We start from the raw sequence: 19,241 nt of genomic DNA, 5'->3' as shown, positions 1-19,241 counted from the left end.
AAGTCATCATCCTCTCTTCCTGATGGTTATCATCTTCTATTATCTCTTTTATCATGAAAAAACATATTATAGTAATAACTTTCTCTTTCTATTCTCCTTTTCTTGTGTCTTCTTGGCACAATTATTCTTTATTGAACCAACTAGATCAAAAGTCCTTTCTGATGTTACTCTACTTCTTTTCTAATAATAAAAAGCAAGAAGATTTTAATAATTTTTTATTTCTCTTTTTATTGTATCTCGTCTTCTTGTTGAAGCAACCAGATCAAAACATCATCCTCCTGATGTTTCTCACGTTTGACGTCTCTTCTAGTTTTCTCTTTTTTTCTCTCTCCTTCTGATGTCCCTGAAAATTATGAGAAGCAAGCAGTAAGATCTTTTTTCTGATTTGTGTCTGCTACTGATGTAGACTTCTCTTCTTGTAACCATGTGATAGAAACTATCAGAAAGATACTTTTCTCTCTAAAGTTTCTCCTTCATTTTAATATCTCTCCTCTTTATGTGGTATTTCTTCTCTTTTTGTGGTATCTCTTTTTTAATAATCATCTGAACTCAAAAGATACAGAAAACAATCATTTTGTTGGTAAATTTTGCCCTTGTAATATATTTTTCATAATATTTTTACTGAGTATTCTTTTCCCAATAACCTAACCTCTTCGGGCTGCGTGGCCCATCCATAAGGTTGCTCTCTACCCAGTTGCCATAGTTTAATCATTTCCTCCATGGTTTAATAAATACTAACCTGTAGGTTTTTATGTTAACCTTCATTCATACTAAAACATAATTAACATTATTCACTTTGTGAAGAGAGTGTTTGGCAAGTGATCAAACCAAGTAAGGTTTATTACCTACCAGTAAGTAACAGTAGAGGACAACTTCACTTCCAATGAACTTTGTTTTTTTTTTAGTTTCCAAAATGTGCTTATACTGCATCATTAAAATGCATTGCTATACTGACTGTATCAACCTTCTGTAAGGTGTAAGTTCATGTAAAATTGTTTGTAAAATGAGCTTGTGTGTGTACACTTCCCCCTTTCCCCTCCATTCTTTATCTTCTGCCTTATATACACAACTAACAGTAAGTATAGTACTGTAATAGTCCAAGGCCCTGTTTCTGCTGCCAAGTAAATACCGTATTTAATAAGGTATTTTTTGATTGATTGATTGATTTGGGGGATTGAAAGGCAGGTTAGGTAAAAAAGATGAAATTTAACACGATCACCCAAGACAGTACTTATAGCAGAAACAGGTACTAAAAAATATGGTATAAAATATACCGTATTTTAACAGTATTTTTGAGTGACAAGGATAAGCAATACATTAGTTATTTTTAATTAAATTCTTGAAAATAAAATCTGTATTTTTCTGCAAAAATGTTTTTATGATTTGGGAATGTGATGCAAACTTCATATGTTCATTTTCTTACTAGAAAATCAACGTGAATCCTTATTAACTGATTACTATTTAGATGGTTTTCTGAGAGGCGTTTCATCTAAGAGAATTGTAATTCGTTCCAAAAGCCTTAAGCTAAAACCTTGAGAAATCTAATTCATCAAATAGGAAAATTAAATATTCCATTCATTGGAGCCAAAGGGGATGCGACTCTATGAAAATTAGTATTAAATCCTCGGCCAATGTCTTGGGGATATAGGATAATAGGAAACTGCTATTTAGTTATTCCTCCATGGTTCAACTATGACATTTTAGAGTATTGATTTTTAAATTTCAATATTGTGAAATAAGCCTACAATTATATTTTTTTGGTTGTTTTACTTAATAAAGAAGACTGTTTTTCCTGTCAACAGCTTCAAATTCATATTTCACATTATTATCCTTTGAATATTAATAGACTAGAGTATAGTAGATGGAAAGGGTTTTGTGAGTCCTTATCACTCCTTTCTCTGCCCTATTCTAAAATTCTTAAAACATGTGTACCCTGTACTTCAGATTTGAGTCATAAAGTGCAGTTCTTCCCAGGGGTGTTGGAGATAATACATGCATCCAATTATCTAGACAATAATTCTAAGAATAGGTCTTACAGCTGTTGTCTGTGGGAGGTAGTTTTATAATAATTTTTTTTCATAACTTACAAGTTTCTTCATATTTACAAGACTTATTATAAGTTGACAAGATAAATACAGTGGTGATACAGATCGAAAAAAATGATCCAATTTCCAACCACTAATTCCATGCTAATTCCAACAAGTTAGTTTACTAAAAGATGTTAGAATGTTCTTATTCTATTTACCCTTATTCTATTTACCCTTATTACCCTTCGACTCAATATAAATAATATATTAAGAGTTATAAACTTTTATTTGGCAGCAGAAACAGGACAAATTTTCAGTAACTGGTTAAATAGCAGCCTGAAAATATTTGGTTAACAATGTTAGAGAGAGACTATGCAGAACACGTTTCTACTTATTACTGTACAGAGAATAAATAAGAATGTTCCAAATAACATTAACAAATGATTTCATTGGTTATATATTATTTGGAATTATTCTTAATCTGACTCTTTTCAATTCAATACTGATATAATCCACTGTTATTGTTAATACATTCTATTTTTAAATCACCTCTGTACAGTAAATGAGTCTTTACTTTTTTCTGTATAGTCTCTCTTTAACATTGTGTTATAAATCTAAATGAAATAAATAATAACACCTAATTTGCAAAATAAGTAATACAATTTATGAATCATTTTTCACTTCTTTCAGTCAACCTAAACAAGTATAGAACAAGTTGTTGGATTGCTAAAATAGTAATTTATCATTTTGCAGGTCAAAGGTCAACATAGTTTTGATTCAATCAATGTACTTTACAGCATTATACGAGTTTATCAGGATTAAGTTTGCACTATAAATTTGAAGCTGTGTGATTTATATTTTAGGGTAAAGAAGTCAACATTATGGAATTTGGCATTAAAATTTGATATGAACATATTTTATAAATTTAGTAGAGAGCTTCAACATACTAATATTTTGACAAAAAGTTATTTAAAAAATGTAAAATAATAGACTGGTGGTAGTGATTTAATACTGTATACCGTACATAGTTTTATTTTATAAGCAAGTCATTTTAAAAATATTGTTGCCATATCGGTTGGTTAGTGTGATCCTTTTAAATATATAAAGTTATTACAAATTGCATTTATCTGTGATTTTAATACTGTCAGTATCTGTAGATTTATATATTTTAGTGTACTACTTGTACCATGGAGGTACCTCCATGCTTCTACACAACCATGTGGACATCTGGTAACACAGTGCCTACCATCTACTTCACTCTATCCATAGATATTGATCACTATCATATATCTTTCTCCTAAAACTAATGGCCAATGATTACATTCCAAATCTAATCAGAATCTAATCAGTGTAGAATGAAGTTGTAATCTTTATCATGTAGAACCAAGTTTGTAATCGTTATCTATTGTAGAACAAAGTTGTCTTCGAATTGAATAAAATATTTGACTACTGATGTCATGGGAAAGTCAGTTAAGACTAGAGGGTCATGTGTGATTGTTAGTACTTCATATTGATGAGTGTGCAGATAAGTTGCATAGATTATCTTCATATCAATCTCTGTTAATCCATACATCAAATAAAACCAGTAATCAAACTGTTTGAGGAGATTAGTTGACCGATTACTAACTTTGATATAAGCTGTAGATTGATATTGGTATAACAATTTCTTGCTTCAAGTTTGTTCTGTTTTAAGGTGACTACCATTAATATGGTAGGTGAAAAATAAATACTATATCTTCCTTCCACAGTTCGGGGAAAATGGCAAAATGGCAAAATCAGAAGAGTTGTCAAAAACAATAATAGATGATAAAACTCCTATAAAGTAGGAAGCCTTTTGCCATTTTTCTCCCGACTGTCCATGATCAGATTAGAAAAAAAAAATTCAACAAAAGTTTAAATAATCCAATTTGTACTTTACATCGGTGAATTGTTAAAGCATGGATACACGTACAACCGTGAGGAAAAAAACTTTATTATCCAACGTGTTAAAGTACTCTGAAATAAGATACTTTGTTGGGCATACTTATTAAGCAAACTGACCGGAGTTGTGTGAACGCATTCTTCTGCGTTCACACTGAATAAAGACAATATTTGTGTTGCTTTGTTATTGGTACTTTAATGCACCACTTATGGCTCCATAGAGCTTGTACAGTCCGCCACTGTATCACAGTATTTACTTCAGTTAACTCTTTGCATAAACTCATTTTAGTCTTTTACTATGAAAATTGATTTTTTATCAACATTTTCTTTTCAAATTTGTATGAAACAGTGCAAGAACATAGACTAAACATGTTGTAAGACAATTTGACATACAGTTTAAACTAGACTACAATTTTGAATTTTGAAAAGGGCTTTTTTTTCATAATTTTTTATATTACCGTATATAATACTGTACATATTTTTTAAGTATAGTCTCTCAATATCATCATGTTTAATTCTTGTTTTCAAATCCAGTAATTTAGTATTGGAATTTAGAATTTCATATTTAATATTATTCTAATAAAAAATAATAATTATCTTGTTCAATATTCATTTTAAAAAAATGATTTGTGTAAAGAGTTATTAGATAATTTAATTTGTTTTGAGGTCGTTTTTTTGTTAGTAGCGGTGAGTAAATGGCGTTACTGTTCTAGAAGAATGGAACCCATTGCATTATCAAAACTATCATCCAGCTGAGGACTTGTATAGGCATGATAAAATTGTACTCATTGTTCAGCGTTTTCGCTAACTGTTGACCAATGAACCGTGACTAAATACAACAAGAATGCCTGAACATGAAAAGGCTCCAGCTATTAACGTTCTTTGTGTCCTTCAAGAAAAGGGGGCTTAGCCTTCACAATAAAACCCTTCTAGAGGGTCTTGGTTAGTGGGGCGTTTCATGCTGAGTATGACCTAAGTTGCCTTAGGCTTACAAAAGTAGTACTTTAAACTGTTAATGAATAGAAAAAGAAATAATTCTTGAAACCTTTTCTATTGTTCTCTAATCCACAGAAACCATTACGTTTGGTCAAGGTTGCTTATTGCATTTGTACAAACCAGTTGTCTTTCCAATTTTAACCGTTTTTCTTTTAAGAATAAAAACTGCCAGCCCACTTTCATTGTATATGGAAATTTGCATTTATCAGTGTTAATATTGCAAAAAGAAAACTGTATGAAGTTTTATTGAATTTGATATATAATAACTTTGTATTTACTATACTATAGGAGTTGTTGATAGCCGAGTGGTTAGGACACTTGACTGTCATACAGATAGACCCGGGTTCAATTCCCGACAACTCCCAGTCCACTCAGCTGTAAAAATGAGTACCTGGTTGAAAATACTAGGGAGAAAAAAGGCGGCGTGGAAAGGAACTGGCCACCCTACCACATAATGCCGAGGCTTAGTACAATGAGCTCCTAACAGCTCATTCCCCTACGTTCTACCACATAATGCCGAGGCTTAGTACAATGAGCTCCTAACAGCTCATTCCCCTACGTTCAGAGAACACGGGACTCACCTTTACCTTTTTATACTGTATTAAAAAAGAACACAACCTAACAATAACATGCTATGAACATTTTCAATAACTTAATAGTTTGCCACTAACTAGTGTTTTGGTTAACTATACAGTATTTTATATACAGTAATGTTAATGTTTGAAAAGAAAAAAAGTAAAATTTAAAAAAATCTATATGTAAAATTAAGAGGTTTTAACCAAAATGGTCACCGCACACCAGTAACAATTTTACCTTGTACCAGTACAATTTGAACTCGATTTGCTTTAGTTCATCACAGACACCTGCTACTAATATTTGTCATATCTAGACAAGTAATCTGTATTTGGTATCTAATAGTATTATAATGTAATCAGGTACCAGTAGGATAACTGAATTCGCTACTTGTATCAATTTCAGGATTTAAATCTAATTGTTAAATGAACATTATTATCTGGTCTTATATCTAAATTGTAAAATAATTCAAACACAAAATAACATGGCAGCTTATGTAATTTGGTTACAGTTGCCGATAATTATCATATTGGACGTAGATATACTACTGTAAATATGATCCCTTATCTTCTAAGTAAGAACCATGGAAGAAGCGCTATTTTTACACTTTCCCTTCTACTCTTGCCCAGTTTAAATACAGACAATCTAGCTTGTTCTGTATGAACACATTTGTATTAACTCTTGATGTGATTTGGATCAGCTTAACTTTACCCCATGCAAGCGTACAAGCTTAGTGTATGTGGATGTGTGGACATTTATCTATCTGTGTAGTTTATCAGCTCCCCCTCCGCCCACCTACAGATATTGAGAAAATACATAAACTATATTTATTTACAATTTACTGCACTGCTTTATATCAAATTAAATACCCATACAACTTGTTTATAAAATCTGCGGATAGCTAGTGGTGTTAAATTATGTAAATTATTTTTAAAAAAAACCATGAAATAATTTTGGTTCATTGCTGTTTAAATTGTCATACCTCTTCACCTAAAATTCATTGTGTGGTGTAAGAACAATGCCAATATTTCCAATTTTTTTTGGATGGATGGGTGAGAATAAGGGTGCTCAAATTGACCATGGTTTTCAACTTTACTGACATGCTATTCCACCTGTGCGCTATTGTGTTGGTAAAAATCTGCACAAAATACACAATTCAGAGAGAAATGATGTTGTAAAGATTCGTTATCCGCTTATTGATTAATTAGCCTCAGGATAACAGCTTACAACTTTATGAATATTAATACTGGTGTTTTTTGACTTTTTAATACAAAATAATAATCATATATAAATCAATAACTCATGAAATGACAGTATTCAACATTGATTTTTGTTTTTATTTTGTAGTGTTTACTGCCATGTATGATTGAATATAAAAACCAAGCAAGTTGCAGATTTAAATGCATTGTAAGTATATTATTACAATCACAAATATGTGAAGGATAATATAAAACAAAGAAACCATTTTTAAAATTTTAAATACTTAGTTACAGTACAAGTTTTAATTTTTAAATTTATCCAATATTTTGTAAATAAAATAAAATTTAATGTTAAAAAACACAAAACCAACATATACCTTGGTAGTCCGTTACCACTACTGTATACTATTCCTAAGCTATGGGATATAATTATTAACATTAACAATTTGAACAATTTTCTTATCAGGAGAGAAATGCTAGCTAGGCTAGGCTACTGTAGGCTAGGCTAGGCTACTGTAGGCTAGGCTATTAAATATTATATAACACCTATATAAATTCCTGTCATTTGATTGGACGAATGTGGGTCACATGGCGTGCAATAGTATGCACTATTCAACGATCGTTAAATAGTACTTTTTGAAACATTTTTGTGTACGAAAAAAAAACGTCTAGATGTTATATAAAACAAATAATGAATGTTTTGTATTCGTGTAATGGTACAAATAATGGCACTTGGTGAATGATGAAAGGTTATATCAACTCGGCTTTGCCTCGTTGATATAACCTTTCATCATTCACCTCGTGCCATTATTTGTACCATTGCACTCATAAACATTCATTATTTGTATAATATTTGACTTGAGAGAAATACTATATTAGCCATTTTGTCCTGAGGTAGAGCCATCATCTTTTTTTTCATTTAATAGAAATTGTTCATTTTCAGTATGAATTGAATTAACTTTATTGCTTTTGTTTTTTAGGGGGAAGTAGAGAATGAAAATAAATGTTTGGAAACCTGTGAATTTTTAAAGTTGTGGCACAGCTGTAAACTAGGTGTATGTCCAAAGCCGACAGACGCCAAAGGGTTTGAGAAAGCGTGCTTGCCAACGTGTAGTAACGATTCCGATTGTGATGGCCGAAAGAAATGCTGCTTTAATGGTTGTGGAAGAACTTGTCAAGAGCCATTGAAAAAATCTGATGGTACAGTATAATAATTTGATAATTCAGAAACTGGGGTCAGATTTCTAAAATATGCTTAGCAAAAAAAAAATCATCATCTAAACTTTGTTATTTTAATGATTTTGCTTAAGCTATGGCTACACTATCAAACTAGTTTGACAAAAAGTGTGATGTGCTCAAATATGGTAGTGATATGCCAAAATATGGTAGTGATATGACATCATCATGTCCATATATGGGCACATCACATTGTCACATGTTTGTTTTCCATTCAAACTTATTTGATAAATAAAACCTCTGTTTAACTTAACTACCTTGAATTAAGCAAAATGATTGATAAACACAAGTCCTAATAATCTGTAGATCAGAATCAGAATTGAACCCAGTATCTTTGAAATAAAAGAAAAGCATGAATACCATAAAGCATTGACCTTTTATCAAGTCTCACAGAAGATCTTAATTTGCGATCTGTTAATCAGTGAAGCTCAATTAGTTGATTACTGGTAGTTAATTAGTGTACATGTAATATTACCATTGTACCTATAGTATTGCTATCCATCTGAAGACACATAGCTGTCACCAACTAATATATTAATGATAGAATCATTAGAAAGCGTGATATCAATTGCCTTGTTATCACATTATTGTTTGTTGGCAGTCATTTTGCTTTTGGTTTTAGAAGATTGAAATAAGTGTTATATATCAGAGAAAAGTCTGCAATGTTAGCTATCTATCTATTATATTAAATTGTAAGATTGAAATAAGTGTATCAGAAAATACATACTTCCCCAGGACCAAGTAATAGGCATGAGTCCAAACAAAATACATTCTCTTCGTAATCAATAAACACCAATAAATTATGAAAAATAATTTATATATAGAAATTGTACAAAGTTAATTATATTTATTGTGTCTCTTAATCTATCTATATAGTCTTCTATACAAATTTTCATTCAAACAAAATTTTTATAATCGATATAGGCAAGGCAACAAACATACTGTGTTTTACAAAATACATTCTCTTCGTAATCAATAAACACCAATAACTTACGAAAAATTATATTACGTAGAAATTGTACAAAGTTAATTATATTCATAGTGTGCCTCTTTAACTAATTTATATATTTTTAAGTCTATACAAATTTTAATTAAAAAAAATTACATTTTTTTAATCGATTTTTATCGCATGATAAATAAAATTTAATGATAAATTAAATTTGATTTTCTTGACAGATATTCCATCCAAACCTCGTAATACAGTAGAAGTCTCTGAAGTTCCTGGTACAAAAGAAATACTATTAGCATGGAGTTTACGCAAGAATCCATCGCCTACCGAAATTATATATTTTGTGATAGAAGGGCGTAACAATACGGGTCATCATCCCAGCTTGAATAGAATGGATACTTGGTATCATGTTGCAGATGTTAGTAGTATATCTGTTTAATTCATTTGCTTCTTTTTTTTGTTAGTGATTCTTATTGTTGTTTTTATTGCTTAAAAAAAAAGATTTATTCATCAAATCAGTTGCATAATAGTCATATAATTAAATATTCTTTATGATATATTCTCTTTAGACTCTTGAACCGCATTACAAGCTGAAGGCAAGTAGAGGTGTATTTTATGAATTCCAGATTGCGTCAGTCAATCACAACGGAACATTAGGTTTTAGCAGACCGACAGAACCTTTCAGGCTATCCAAGGGTAAGTATACGAAGCCGCCGTTCATTATGTAATCAACTAATTGACTGATGATGTGTGACAAAGAGAGCTATGATATGAGATCCATAGTAGACTGTATGTCTAGGTAGCTTACTGCTAAGGGCAGGCATTGAAAGGCATAAATTGTAAAGGTATATCATATCACATTAATTGATTATATCCTATGGTAATTGGCTTTATTTGGTTGTTGGATGATGTCTGATACAGTTTTAGTTGGAAGCCATGAGGGATGGGGTAGAAGTTTGGAATTGATTGGTTGGGGGGCGGGGAAGAGAATGTGGGAGGTATAGATGTTAAAGACTGCCACCACTTGGGAAACCTTCAACCATTTGCGAGAACTGCCACCTTATTCATATCTAGTTCAGATGGCTTTTTTTTATAATTTAAAATAATTTTAAACATTTTCATTTTTTAATATTTTTTGACAAATTTACAACACAGCTATAGTATGAAATTTCTATGGATTTCATTCCAAAAATCTGCTTGTCATAATCATCTTTTATCAGCCAAACCATTATACATTAATACCATATACAGTCAACTCCCAATATCGGACACCTTTGGGTTGGCCAAATATGTCAGGTTTTCTGTCAAGTCTGGTATTCAGAATGTGTTTTTAATGTTAAAAATGAATTTGGGACTGTTTAAACTTCAAGAAAAGTCTGGTATTGGGCGAGTTGCCTACAAGTGACATAGAGTAAACATTAATATGCTAATATTACAATTGATTAAAATCCAAATAAACATTTAAATAACAATAGATAGTGTACTGTACTGTATATTGAATCAATTTACATTCTCCATGCAGATCCTGACCCTCCCAACATGCCACAGAATCTGCGAGTGGGCGAATCAAAGATTGTGAATAAGACCGTGACGACATGGATCTATTGGGATCCACCGAAGGAATCGGACCTTGAGGTGTTGAGGTATCGCGTGTTCTGGAGCCCAAGGCTAAGCAGTATATCACCAGTCTATGTCACGTTAGATGTACACAAAAAAAATGTACCTGCAGTAAGTTAGTCTAAATATACTGTGATTAAATAAAAATATTTTATTAAGAAAAAAAAAAAAAAAAAAACGGCAACAAAATAATGATTTTTTAAAAAGTGAAATGACATAATAAGAAGGCATTAAAACCACTCCCTCCCACTTTTTGTATTAAAAAAAATGTTCAATTAAAAGCATACTTATATATTTATCTAGCTAAATGGGTCCGTTGACCTTAAGAATGACCTCTACAATCTATATAAATTTTTTCCCACTCGAGACGAATACCACTATTTATTTGTTTGGCCCTTAATTGTTGCCATGCCCAAAATATATATTTAAAAGTATTATATCACCCGCCCAAATAGAACCAAAATGCACCAGATCCAAAAAAAAAAACTCAAATTTTTTGACAAAATGTTGTATTTGTTTAGTTAGTTGTTGCTGTTCGATATATAAATTATGTATAACATAGATACACCAAATATTTATGTTTGGAAATTGATGTGTTTAGTTATTTTTTAAGGTTGAAAGAACGTTCTTTCATACCCTGAAAAGGCTCGCGAAAGAAAAAAATTATATTTTCATTGTCCTTGTCCCCGACTTTTCTGAATAAATTCCAACTTGGTATTACATTTTCATTAAAATGAAATATTTAACCTTTTATATAATTAAAAAAACATAAACAACCCTTTGTCATGGAAGTTCATAGATAAGTTATAGCAATAATTAAACATTGAAAATCTGAGTTATGTAGAGTTCAACCGTGTCCTACTTAATAAAAACCTATATTTAGGTAATGCATTAAATTCCTATTGTAATTAATGTATTCATAATTGTAACCTGACAGTAAACACAAATTATATACGATAGAATGTAAACAGCTGGTAGCTTAGTACAATTCAATCATAATTCATTTCAAAACTATTTTTAAAGTAGTAAAACTGTAGATTGGTGACTGGTATATCAATCAAAAGGGGTTTGTTGTTGCCCAGGGGCTTGTTGTTGCCCAGGGGCTTGTTGTTGCCCAGGGGCTTGTTTTTGCCCAGGGGCTTGTTGTTTTCCATGGGTTTTTTGTTTTCCAGGGATGTTGGTGCCCAGAGGCTTGTTGTTTTCCATGGGCGTTGTTGCCCAGGGGCTTGTTGTTTCCCAGGGGTGTTGTTGCCCAGGGGCTTGTTGTTGCCCATGGGCTTGTTGTTTCCCAGGGGTGTTGTTGCACAGGGGTGTTGTTGCCCAGGGGCTTGTTGTTTCCCAGGGGTGTTGTTGCCCAGGGGCTTGTTGTTGCCCAGGGGCTTGTTGTTTCCCAGGGGTGTTGTTGCCCAGGGGTGTTGTTGCCCAGGGGCTTGTTGTTTCCCAGGGGTGTTGTTGCCCAGGGGTGTTGTTGCCCAGGGGTGTTGTTGCCCAGGGGCTTGTTGTTGCCCAGGGGCTTGTTGTTTTCCAGGGGTGTTGTTGCCCAGGGGTGTTGTTGCCCAGGGGTGTTGTTGCCCAGGGGCTTGTTGTTTCCCAGGGGTGTTGTTGCCCAGGGGTGTTGTTGCCCAGGGGCTTGTTGTTGCCCAGGGGCTTGTTGTTTCCCAGGAGTGTTGTTGCCCAGGGGCTTGTTGTTTTCCAGGGCTTGTTGGTACCCTGGGTTTATAGTTTCTATTGAATTGTTTCAAGTTTAATTTCACTACTAACTAAATTGTTCCTTCTGGTATTATTTTTTAGAATCAACATAGTTTTGCAATCGAGGGTTTGTTTCCCAATACAAAATATTTTGTGGAAGTGAGCACCCTAGCTCAGTGGGGCTCAACGAGGTTGAATAGTGAACGAGCTGACATCTACTTGGTCACCATGGATACTGCACAACCTAAAGGTACTGTTCAAAACTGTTGGTGTGCATGCAATGAGATTTAATTTTTGGGGAAAATTCTGAAATTATTTAGAAGAATTATAATACAGTTTTTCCACCAGAAAATTGTAACAAACTCGGATTATTTTTTTAAAATTTCATTCTAAATCATTTTATTGTCAACATTTTATTATTTCTTCAGACCAACCTGAACACCTTCCAGTTTATGAACACCCATATTATGAACTATTACCAACACCACGTCCAGTGCGTGACATCGTCAACGTTGATCCACCGTTTTGGAGTAACAATACTTTGAGTACAAAAATTGAATGGCGAAAACCTCTAGGTAAGTTTGAAAGTTAAATTTTGAATGATAGTGTTTTGTGAGAGTAAAGTCACTCTCATTGATGTGGAGGTTTACATTTGTGACAGATACGGCCTATGACGTCATGCAATAACCTACGACCTATGACATCGTGCCAATTTATTGTGCGCATGCACTTGAGTTTGGCAAAATTCGTCAAGTCGTCTGAAACGGGAGAATAAGGAAATTTGGATTAGACCCTCTACAAACCCATGACAGCCAGTCAATAATTTGTAATATTACATAGCCTATATAAATACGCGAACGTGATTGGTTGAAACTGCATCACATGACTACCGCTGCGAGGATCGTAAATCGTATATATCCTCGAGAACGATGATATTGACTGTGTAATTTTCGCGTAATAATCGTGTCCCCTGTCATTAATCATATAAATTCTTGAGTACGATGATATTGACTGTGTAATTTTCGTGTGCAACACTCGAGTTTGCCGATAAATAAACAAAAGTCATCTACTCGATCTTGAACTCGGGTGGAATTGTCACTCCATCGCAAGACAACGTTTCATCCGCTGGGCCACGGAATTTGCTTGAAGAAATTAATCTTCTAAACTATTTAAGCTATGCATACATAGCGCCCTCATTTGTTATAAGTCCACCCTAAATGTGATGAAACACCGTTTGTGATTGGTCAATACTCACGGTAGTAACCTAGTAACTAGTACGCGCTGAACATCCGGTGATTCGGCTCCTCGAAGATCGAGAAAAGACGAATTGTTTATTCGGCCTACCTGATTATAATATTATTATTAATAGGCTTATTGATGGAAATTCTTCTGTTAATTTAAACGACCTAGGCCTAAGTGAATATTTTATTGCCAAGGAATCATTAATTAGTAATTATCTGTATATTATTCTTCGCAAGGTAAGGTGTCTAGGCAGGCTTGTTTTAAATACAATACAAATACTATAGGAGGCCTAGCCTAGCTTCACCCAACCCAGCAGACTTGTTCTTGGCTATATAATATAACAGATATTGCCTTTTATATCGGTTAAATATAAGATTTGACATCCCCGAGGGAATGATATTAAGTTCTCGGGGAATATATATTTCCCTCAGCTGGCGCTTCGGGAAATATATATTCCCTCGAACTTAATATCATTCCCTCGGGGATGTCAAATCTTATATTTAACCTCTAAGCAGTCAATATCTGTATAAAATATTATTCTTAATATCCTTATTGTTGTGATTTATTATTTATAAACTATATTATATTATATTGTTTTATTATTTATATAATGTAGATGATGATGTTAATAGATACATGTTATACTGGGAGCCAACATTATGCATCTCACTATCAAACAAGTTGACAAGTTATTCTAAGAACGCTACTACCCATGTAAGTACAAATACAGCAACCACTTTGGCCAATTTCATTGCACTGTTCCCCCCCCCCCCCCCTTTACCTCTCTCTTTCTCTCAAATTTCGTGAAAACTATACTTCCAAATTTAAAATACTCCATTTGAGATACTTGTTGTTGTTGATTTCACATTTGCAACAGCCTGGTGCTCCTTAACTCGGTGAAAAAAGTGTAAAGTTAGTTTGTCTGTCAGTGTTTAGCAGTTTTGAAATAACTGCTCTGTTTTAATTTAATTCTATACTTGTGCATGTGGTTCTGCTTGACCAATTGTAAGAGCTGGTCTGGTTATGAAAACAAAGCTGCTTTTATTGTGTTCCAAACACTTAATTGTAATGAAAAGTTTGTTCCTTAGATCTATAATGTGTAATGAAAACTCTTGGATTACATGACTTGTAAACTTTGACCTATGACCTCTTTATCTTGCATTTTAAAAGTTGGGTGTAGAATCTCGATGGCCACACAGCTTAAACCTAGAAGCTACGACACATGTAAGTGTAGCATATGGCATGATGCAAGAAAGTAGTGCCATGAACATCTTGCAGACAGCCTTGATATGCCTCCCTCACTCTGTCAGACAAACATTCCTTTGTTAAGCTCTGTTTACACTATCAAACTTTATGTGACAAAAATATTTAATATGCCCATTTATGGACATCATGATGTCATATCACTATCATATTTGAGCATATCACTACCATATTTGGCAGGCACATCACAATTATTTTGTCAAACTAGTTTGATAGTGTAGATAGAGATTAACATTTTCATGCCATTCCTTTTAGTTCATTTTTTTAGATGAAACTGCAGACAATAAGCCTTTTTTTATCTTCTCCTCCCTCAATGCTTGACGTGCATTTCTTGCATGTTCATTCCAAAAAGAAAATACATCATGCATGATTCAAAAGGTCATCTCCCATGGCGATGTCAAGTGTCTTTCTTTTTAAATGTAAGAGTTTAACTTGTGCATGTTGCAACGTGATTGTTATGTCGTAGAAGGACAAAAGCATTTTTAAATGTCACTGATGTCAAATGATTAATGTATAAGATATGAATTGGGAAAAAATAACATGTTACAGTTGACTGCGACATAGTCACATCGAGTAAAGTTAAAGACCCCTTCCCTGCAATTTTGGACGTTTTTTGGAAAATAATACATATATATCACTTTAAAAACATTAAACCATGTCATTCCTTGTCTTAAATGTACGTTTTATGGTAAATTATGATAAAAAGTGAGAAACAATGCACTACCTAAGTAGCTCGCGGCGATCGACCTCTCGTGGACGGTCTTAGGCCTAGCCTAGCTAGGCTTAGTTTTGTAGGCCTAGCTGGTAAACATCGATAACGTACGAACATCGTACGCTAGCTATATACCTAGCCTGACGTTGTATAGTTGCTGCATTAATTGTCTTTCTATTTTTGCCAGACTCCATTGATACAAATTGGGGAAAACCCGGTATTTTCGCTGAAAAGTTAGGAGTCTTCCATTTGTTTTGGCTTCACGATCGATCGAAAAGTGGGCGAATTACAGGTGAAAAACAAAAATATCTATCCGCGCGCAATGCATTTTGGGATTTATAGCGGGCCGCTATAATTATTAGAATCAATTTATTTTTCACATTTTTAACCGTTTAAAGACGAAAAAAGTTATCGCAATAGGACCATATAGTATTATTTTTACATTAAATATAGTTTGTGATCTTAAATTAGATCTAAAAAACGTAGGGAATGGGGCTTTAACTGAAATTTTTATTTTTAACAACAATTATGAGTTGAAAAAATTCATCTCCTTCCAACAATATTATTTGAAACCAAATTTTTGTTAATAGTGAAGGACAACATAACCTTGTCCTTCACTATAAACGAAAATTTGGTTTTAAGTGTAAAATTTAAATCTCTAAAAATGTCCCAAACTCAGAGTTGGGGTTGCTTCTTCAATTGCAACCTCCCCACTATGCTATGGCTCTGCTGCAGTTAACATTATATTGTATACAATGTGTGGCATGTTGTGCCCTTGATTGTAGGTCTGTGCTTTATATTTGTAGTAATGGTATTGATATGATAATTCAGTGTTCATTCAAAGTGTGAAAATGGCAATGTTATTCTAACAAGATTAGTTTATTATTATAATACTTGTGTAACATACCGCCCTCTCTGGTTAGTTCCAAGAATCTTTTAATCGTAGTAGTGCATTGTATCATGGACCTATAAATTATCTATCTAATGTATAGGTCCATGATTGTATTACTCAACTGCATAGCATGCTTGGCTTACTGTATGACTTTCATAAAATGGAGGAACATGTTTTTGATCTTTTTAAATGCATGTTTTAAACTAAACATAATGAGAAAATATTGTTTAGTAAACATGTTGTTGAATGCATGAGAGTTGATGGGTATGATTTGACAGAAAGCCGAGTGAAAAGAATGTGTGACATTTAAAATGAAACTGTTAAGAAAACCCTATACGCTCCATCATCCTTAATTGATTGCTTCGGATAAATCAAATTTCCGCAATTAAGTTTTATGAAGTGAAATTGAAAGGTGTAAACTGATTATCAATCTATGTTGTGTAGGATTTAGAGTTCATGCTTTATGGCTTGATGTTTGATTGCCAGTATAAAGTCACTATTCATTCAGTGGACAGCAACTTCCGGCAGGGCGAGCCAACTACCCGGTTTTTCTACACACCTCTTTGTAATGAGGTTATTGTTAAGGGCAAACAAAAGCCAACTTGCCCTACTACAGGTAAGATTTATTATTGATTTCTTGATTTATTGATTGATTTCTCTCGATTGATTGATTTCTCTCTCAATTGATTGATTTCTCTCTCGATTGATTGATTGATTTCTCTCTCGATTGATTGATTGATTGATTTCTCTCTCGATTGATTGATTGATTTCTCTCTCGATTGTTTGATTGATTTCTCAATTGATTGATTTCTCGATTGATTAATTGATTGATTTCTCGATTGATTAATTGATTGATTTCTCGATTGATTGATTGATTGATTTCTCAATTGATTGATTTCTCTCTCGATTGATTTGTTCTGACACATATTTTTATTGGATAATAAATTAATAATATGAAATATAATATAATAATTAATTTTCTTTCTAACATAAATTAAAACCAAACAATTGTATTTTTCAATAGCGCCAGATGTTCCATCAAATCCTATGGAATTAAGTCATCATTTTAGTCTTGGAGCTAAACTTAGTCTTTCAATTGATTGGAAAGTGCCCTCACGCAAACCAGAGATGGTGACAGGTTACCAGGTCACATGGGGTCAACGGCATCTCTCACCAGAGAAACATGTTGTTGAAAGGTTTGAGATGATTAAAAGTGAAACAGCACTGACCAAGACGTTACCAAGGGTAAGAAAAATACTAATCCATATAAGAGAAAAAAAATCCAAATAGGGAGTAAAATAATCTAATATGGAGAATAGTTTCAACCACTAACTTTTTTCTTTACATAATTTTGTTTATATATTGTTGTATTTGTCCAGGATCAGCATTGGTTCAGGTTAGACAACATGCTGTCAGGTGTACAGTATGTGATTAAGGTGCAGTCATTGTGTGAGATAGGAGGAGGTGGAACATCAACAATCATTGTTAAACCTCCTAGGGTTTATGATAATACACCCCTTCCACCAACAAGTAAGTGCTAATATCCTTGTTCTTGCAGTAAAATGTAAGAATCCAATTGCTTGTTTATGTCTAAAGCTCTGTCTACACTATCAAACTTTATGTGACAAAAAAAGTGATGTTCCTATATATGGAAACAATGATGTCATGTTACTTATGGGCGGCCATTAGGGCCAAAATAGACAAACGTTGCCGTACGAACAATTCCGCTCCCGTAAGGCAAACTAATGGCGTTAAAGACATAATTCCTCGAGTGACAAACAAATATTGCCGTACGGACACACAAACACATTGCCATATGAACAAATTGCCGTATGGTTAAACTGGCGTAAGTACAAAAATTGGCGTAAGGACACAAATTGGCGTAAGGACAAAAATTGCCGAAAGGACAAATTGGCATACAGTCTAACTAAATATAAACGTTGAGGGCAGCATAGTATTTTAAAACCACGTGACTGAAACCACTCTGTGTCCAGTCCTGCCAGCGATTTTTTTTTCCGTACGAGAGTTCCTCCATCGGTTCGTTTCGGACTCAATCGACTCTCTTCGGTATTCGGTAAAGTCAGCTCACTGATGCGTGACAACATAATACAATTTACATTTACAAACCGCGAGCTTACTTTCACACAGGCTCTCACAATAGTAAAATAAATCTACACTAATACGAGTTTTGATTTGATGACATTAATTAATAAATACTAGGCCTACTTAGTAATTACATTAAGAACCCAATAGCATATTGAAGATATTTAGGTCTACGACCCAATAGTAGGTCGTATCAGATATTATTTTTTGAAGTTGAACGACCTTTTGTCACGAACGAGAGGCTCTTTTTCTTATCGTTTATGGTATTGTAGCTAGCCCATGGCTAGGCTAGCTTGTGTAAGCCTATGCATGGTATTACTTTTGAATTTAAAATGATTATGTACAGTAGGAATTCCTATGCACAGTGTATGTTTTTTATACCTTTTAAAATAATATTATTAAATTAATATTTATATTGTAAGGTAATGGAAATTTTACGTTAAAGGTGTACGTATTAATTATCCCCAATCTTGAAAAAAAGATTTCAGACTTTTAATAATAGGCAACTTTGGAGTATAGGCCTACAACTAATATTATTGTTTATTATATGTAATTTGGAAAATCATAAAAAATACATGCAAAGTAAAAAACATTCAATTACGGTACTGACAAGACTGCAATAGTACAAATACATTTAATAATAACACATTTTCCAGGAAGCTTATAATTATATGTGATACTATCATCAATTATTAAATTAACACGATATTAAACGCTTTATAAGCAAGCGTGTGTTTCTATACATTACAACTTACAAGAATACATGTTACTAATACTAGGCCTAAATGTATACAATTTTTCAAATGTTACACTTAAAAACCTG

At 33.2% G+C, this 19,241-nt stretch overlaps 1 protein-coding gene across 2 annotated transcripts in view; it reads left to right on the top strand.

Annotated features, from left to right (window-relative positions):
* The window catches only part of LOC140050454 (anosmin-1-like), a 44,122-nt gene that overhangs the window by 15,301 nt on the left and 9,580 nt on the right, over positions 1–19,241 (top strand). Inside the window, exons 3-14 of one of the 2 annotated variants that reach the window (XM_072095640.1) lie at positions 6,864–6,923; positions 7,696–7,915; positions 9,128–9,318; positions 9,470–9,596; positions 10,423–10,628; positions 12,309–12,456; positions 12,635–12,781; positions 14,065–14,162; positions 14,619–14,672; positions 16,760–16,931; positions 17,340–17,560; positions 17,695–17,845. In XM_072095640.1, coding sequence (XP_071951741.1) covers positions 6,864–6,923; positions 7,696–7,915; positions 9,128–9,318; positions 9,470–9,596; positions 10,423–10,628; positions 12,309–12,456; positions 12,635–12,781; positions 14,065–14,162; positions 14,619–14,672; positions 16,760–16,931; positions 17,340–17,560; positions 17,695–17,845 — 1,795 coding nt within the window. The remainder of the gene's footprint in view (positions 1–6,863; positions 6,924–7,695; positions 7,916–9,127; positions 9,319–9,469; positions 9,597–10,422; positions 10,629–12,308; positions 12,457–12,634; positions 12,782–14,064; positions 14,163–14,618; positions 14,673–16,759; positions 16,932–17,339; positions 17,561–17,694; positions 17,846–19,241) is intronic. The other variant, XM_072095641.1, reaches the window with a different exon arrangement.

Source organism: Antedon mediterranea, chromosome 5 (genome assembly GCF_964355755.1).
Source record: "Antedon mediterranea chromosome 5, ecAntMedi1.1, whole genome shotgun sequence".
Taxonomy (NCBI): Eukaryota; Metazoa; Echinodermata; class Crinoidea; order Comatulida; family Antedonidae; genus Antedon; species Antedon mediterranea.
This window is presented reverse-complemented; position numbering and strand designations above follow the sequence as displayed.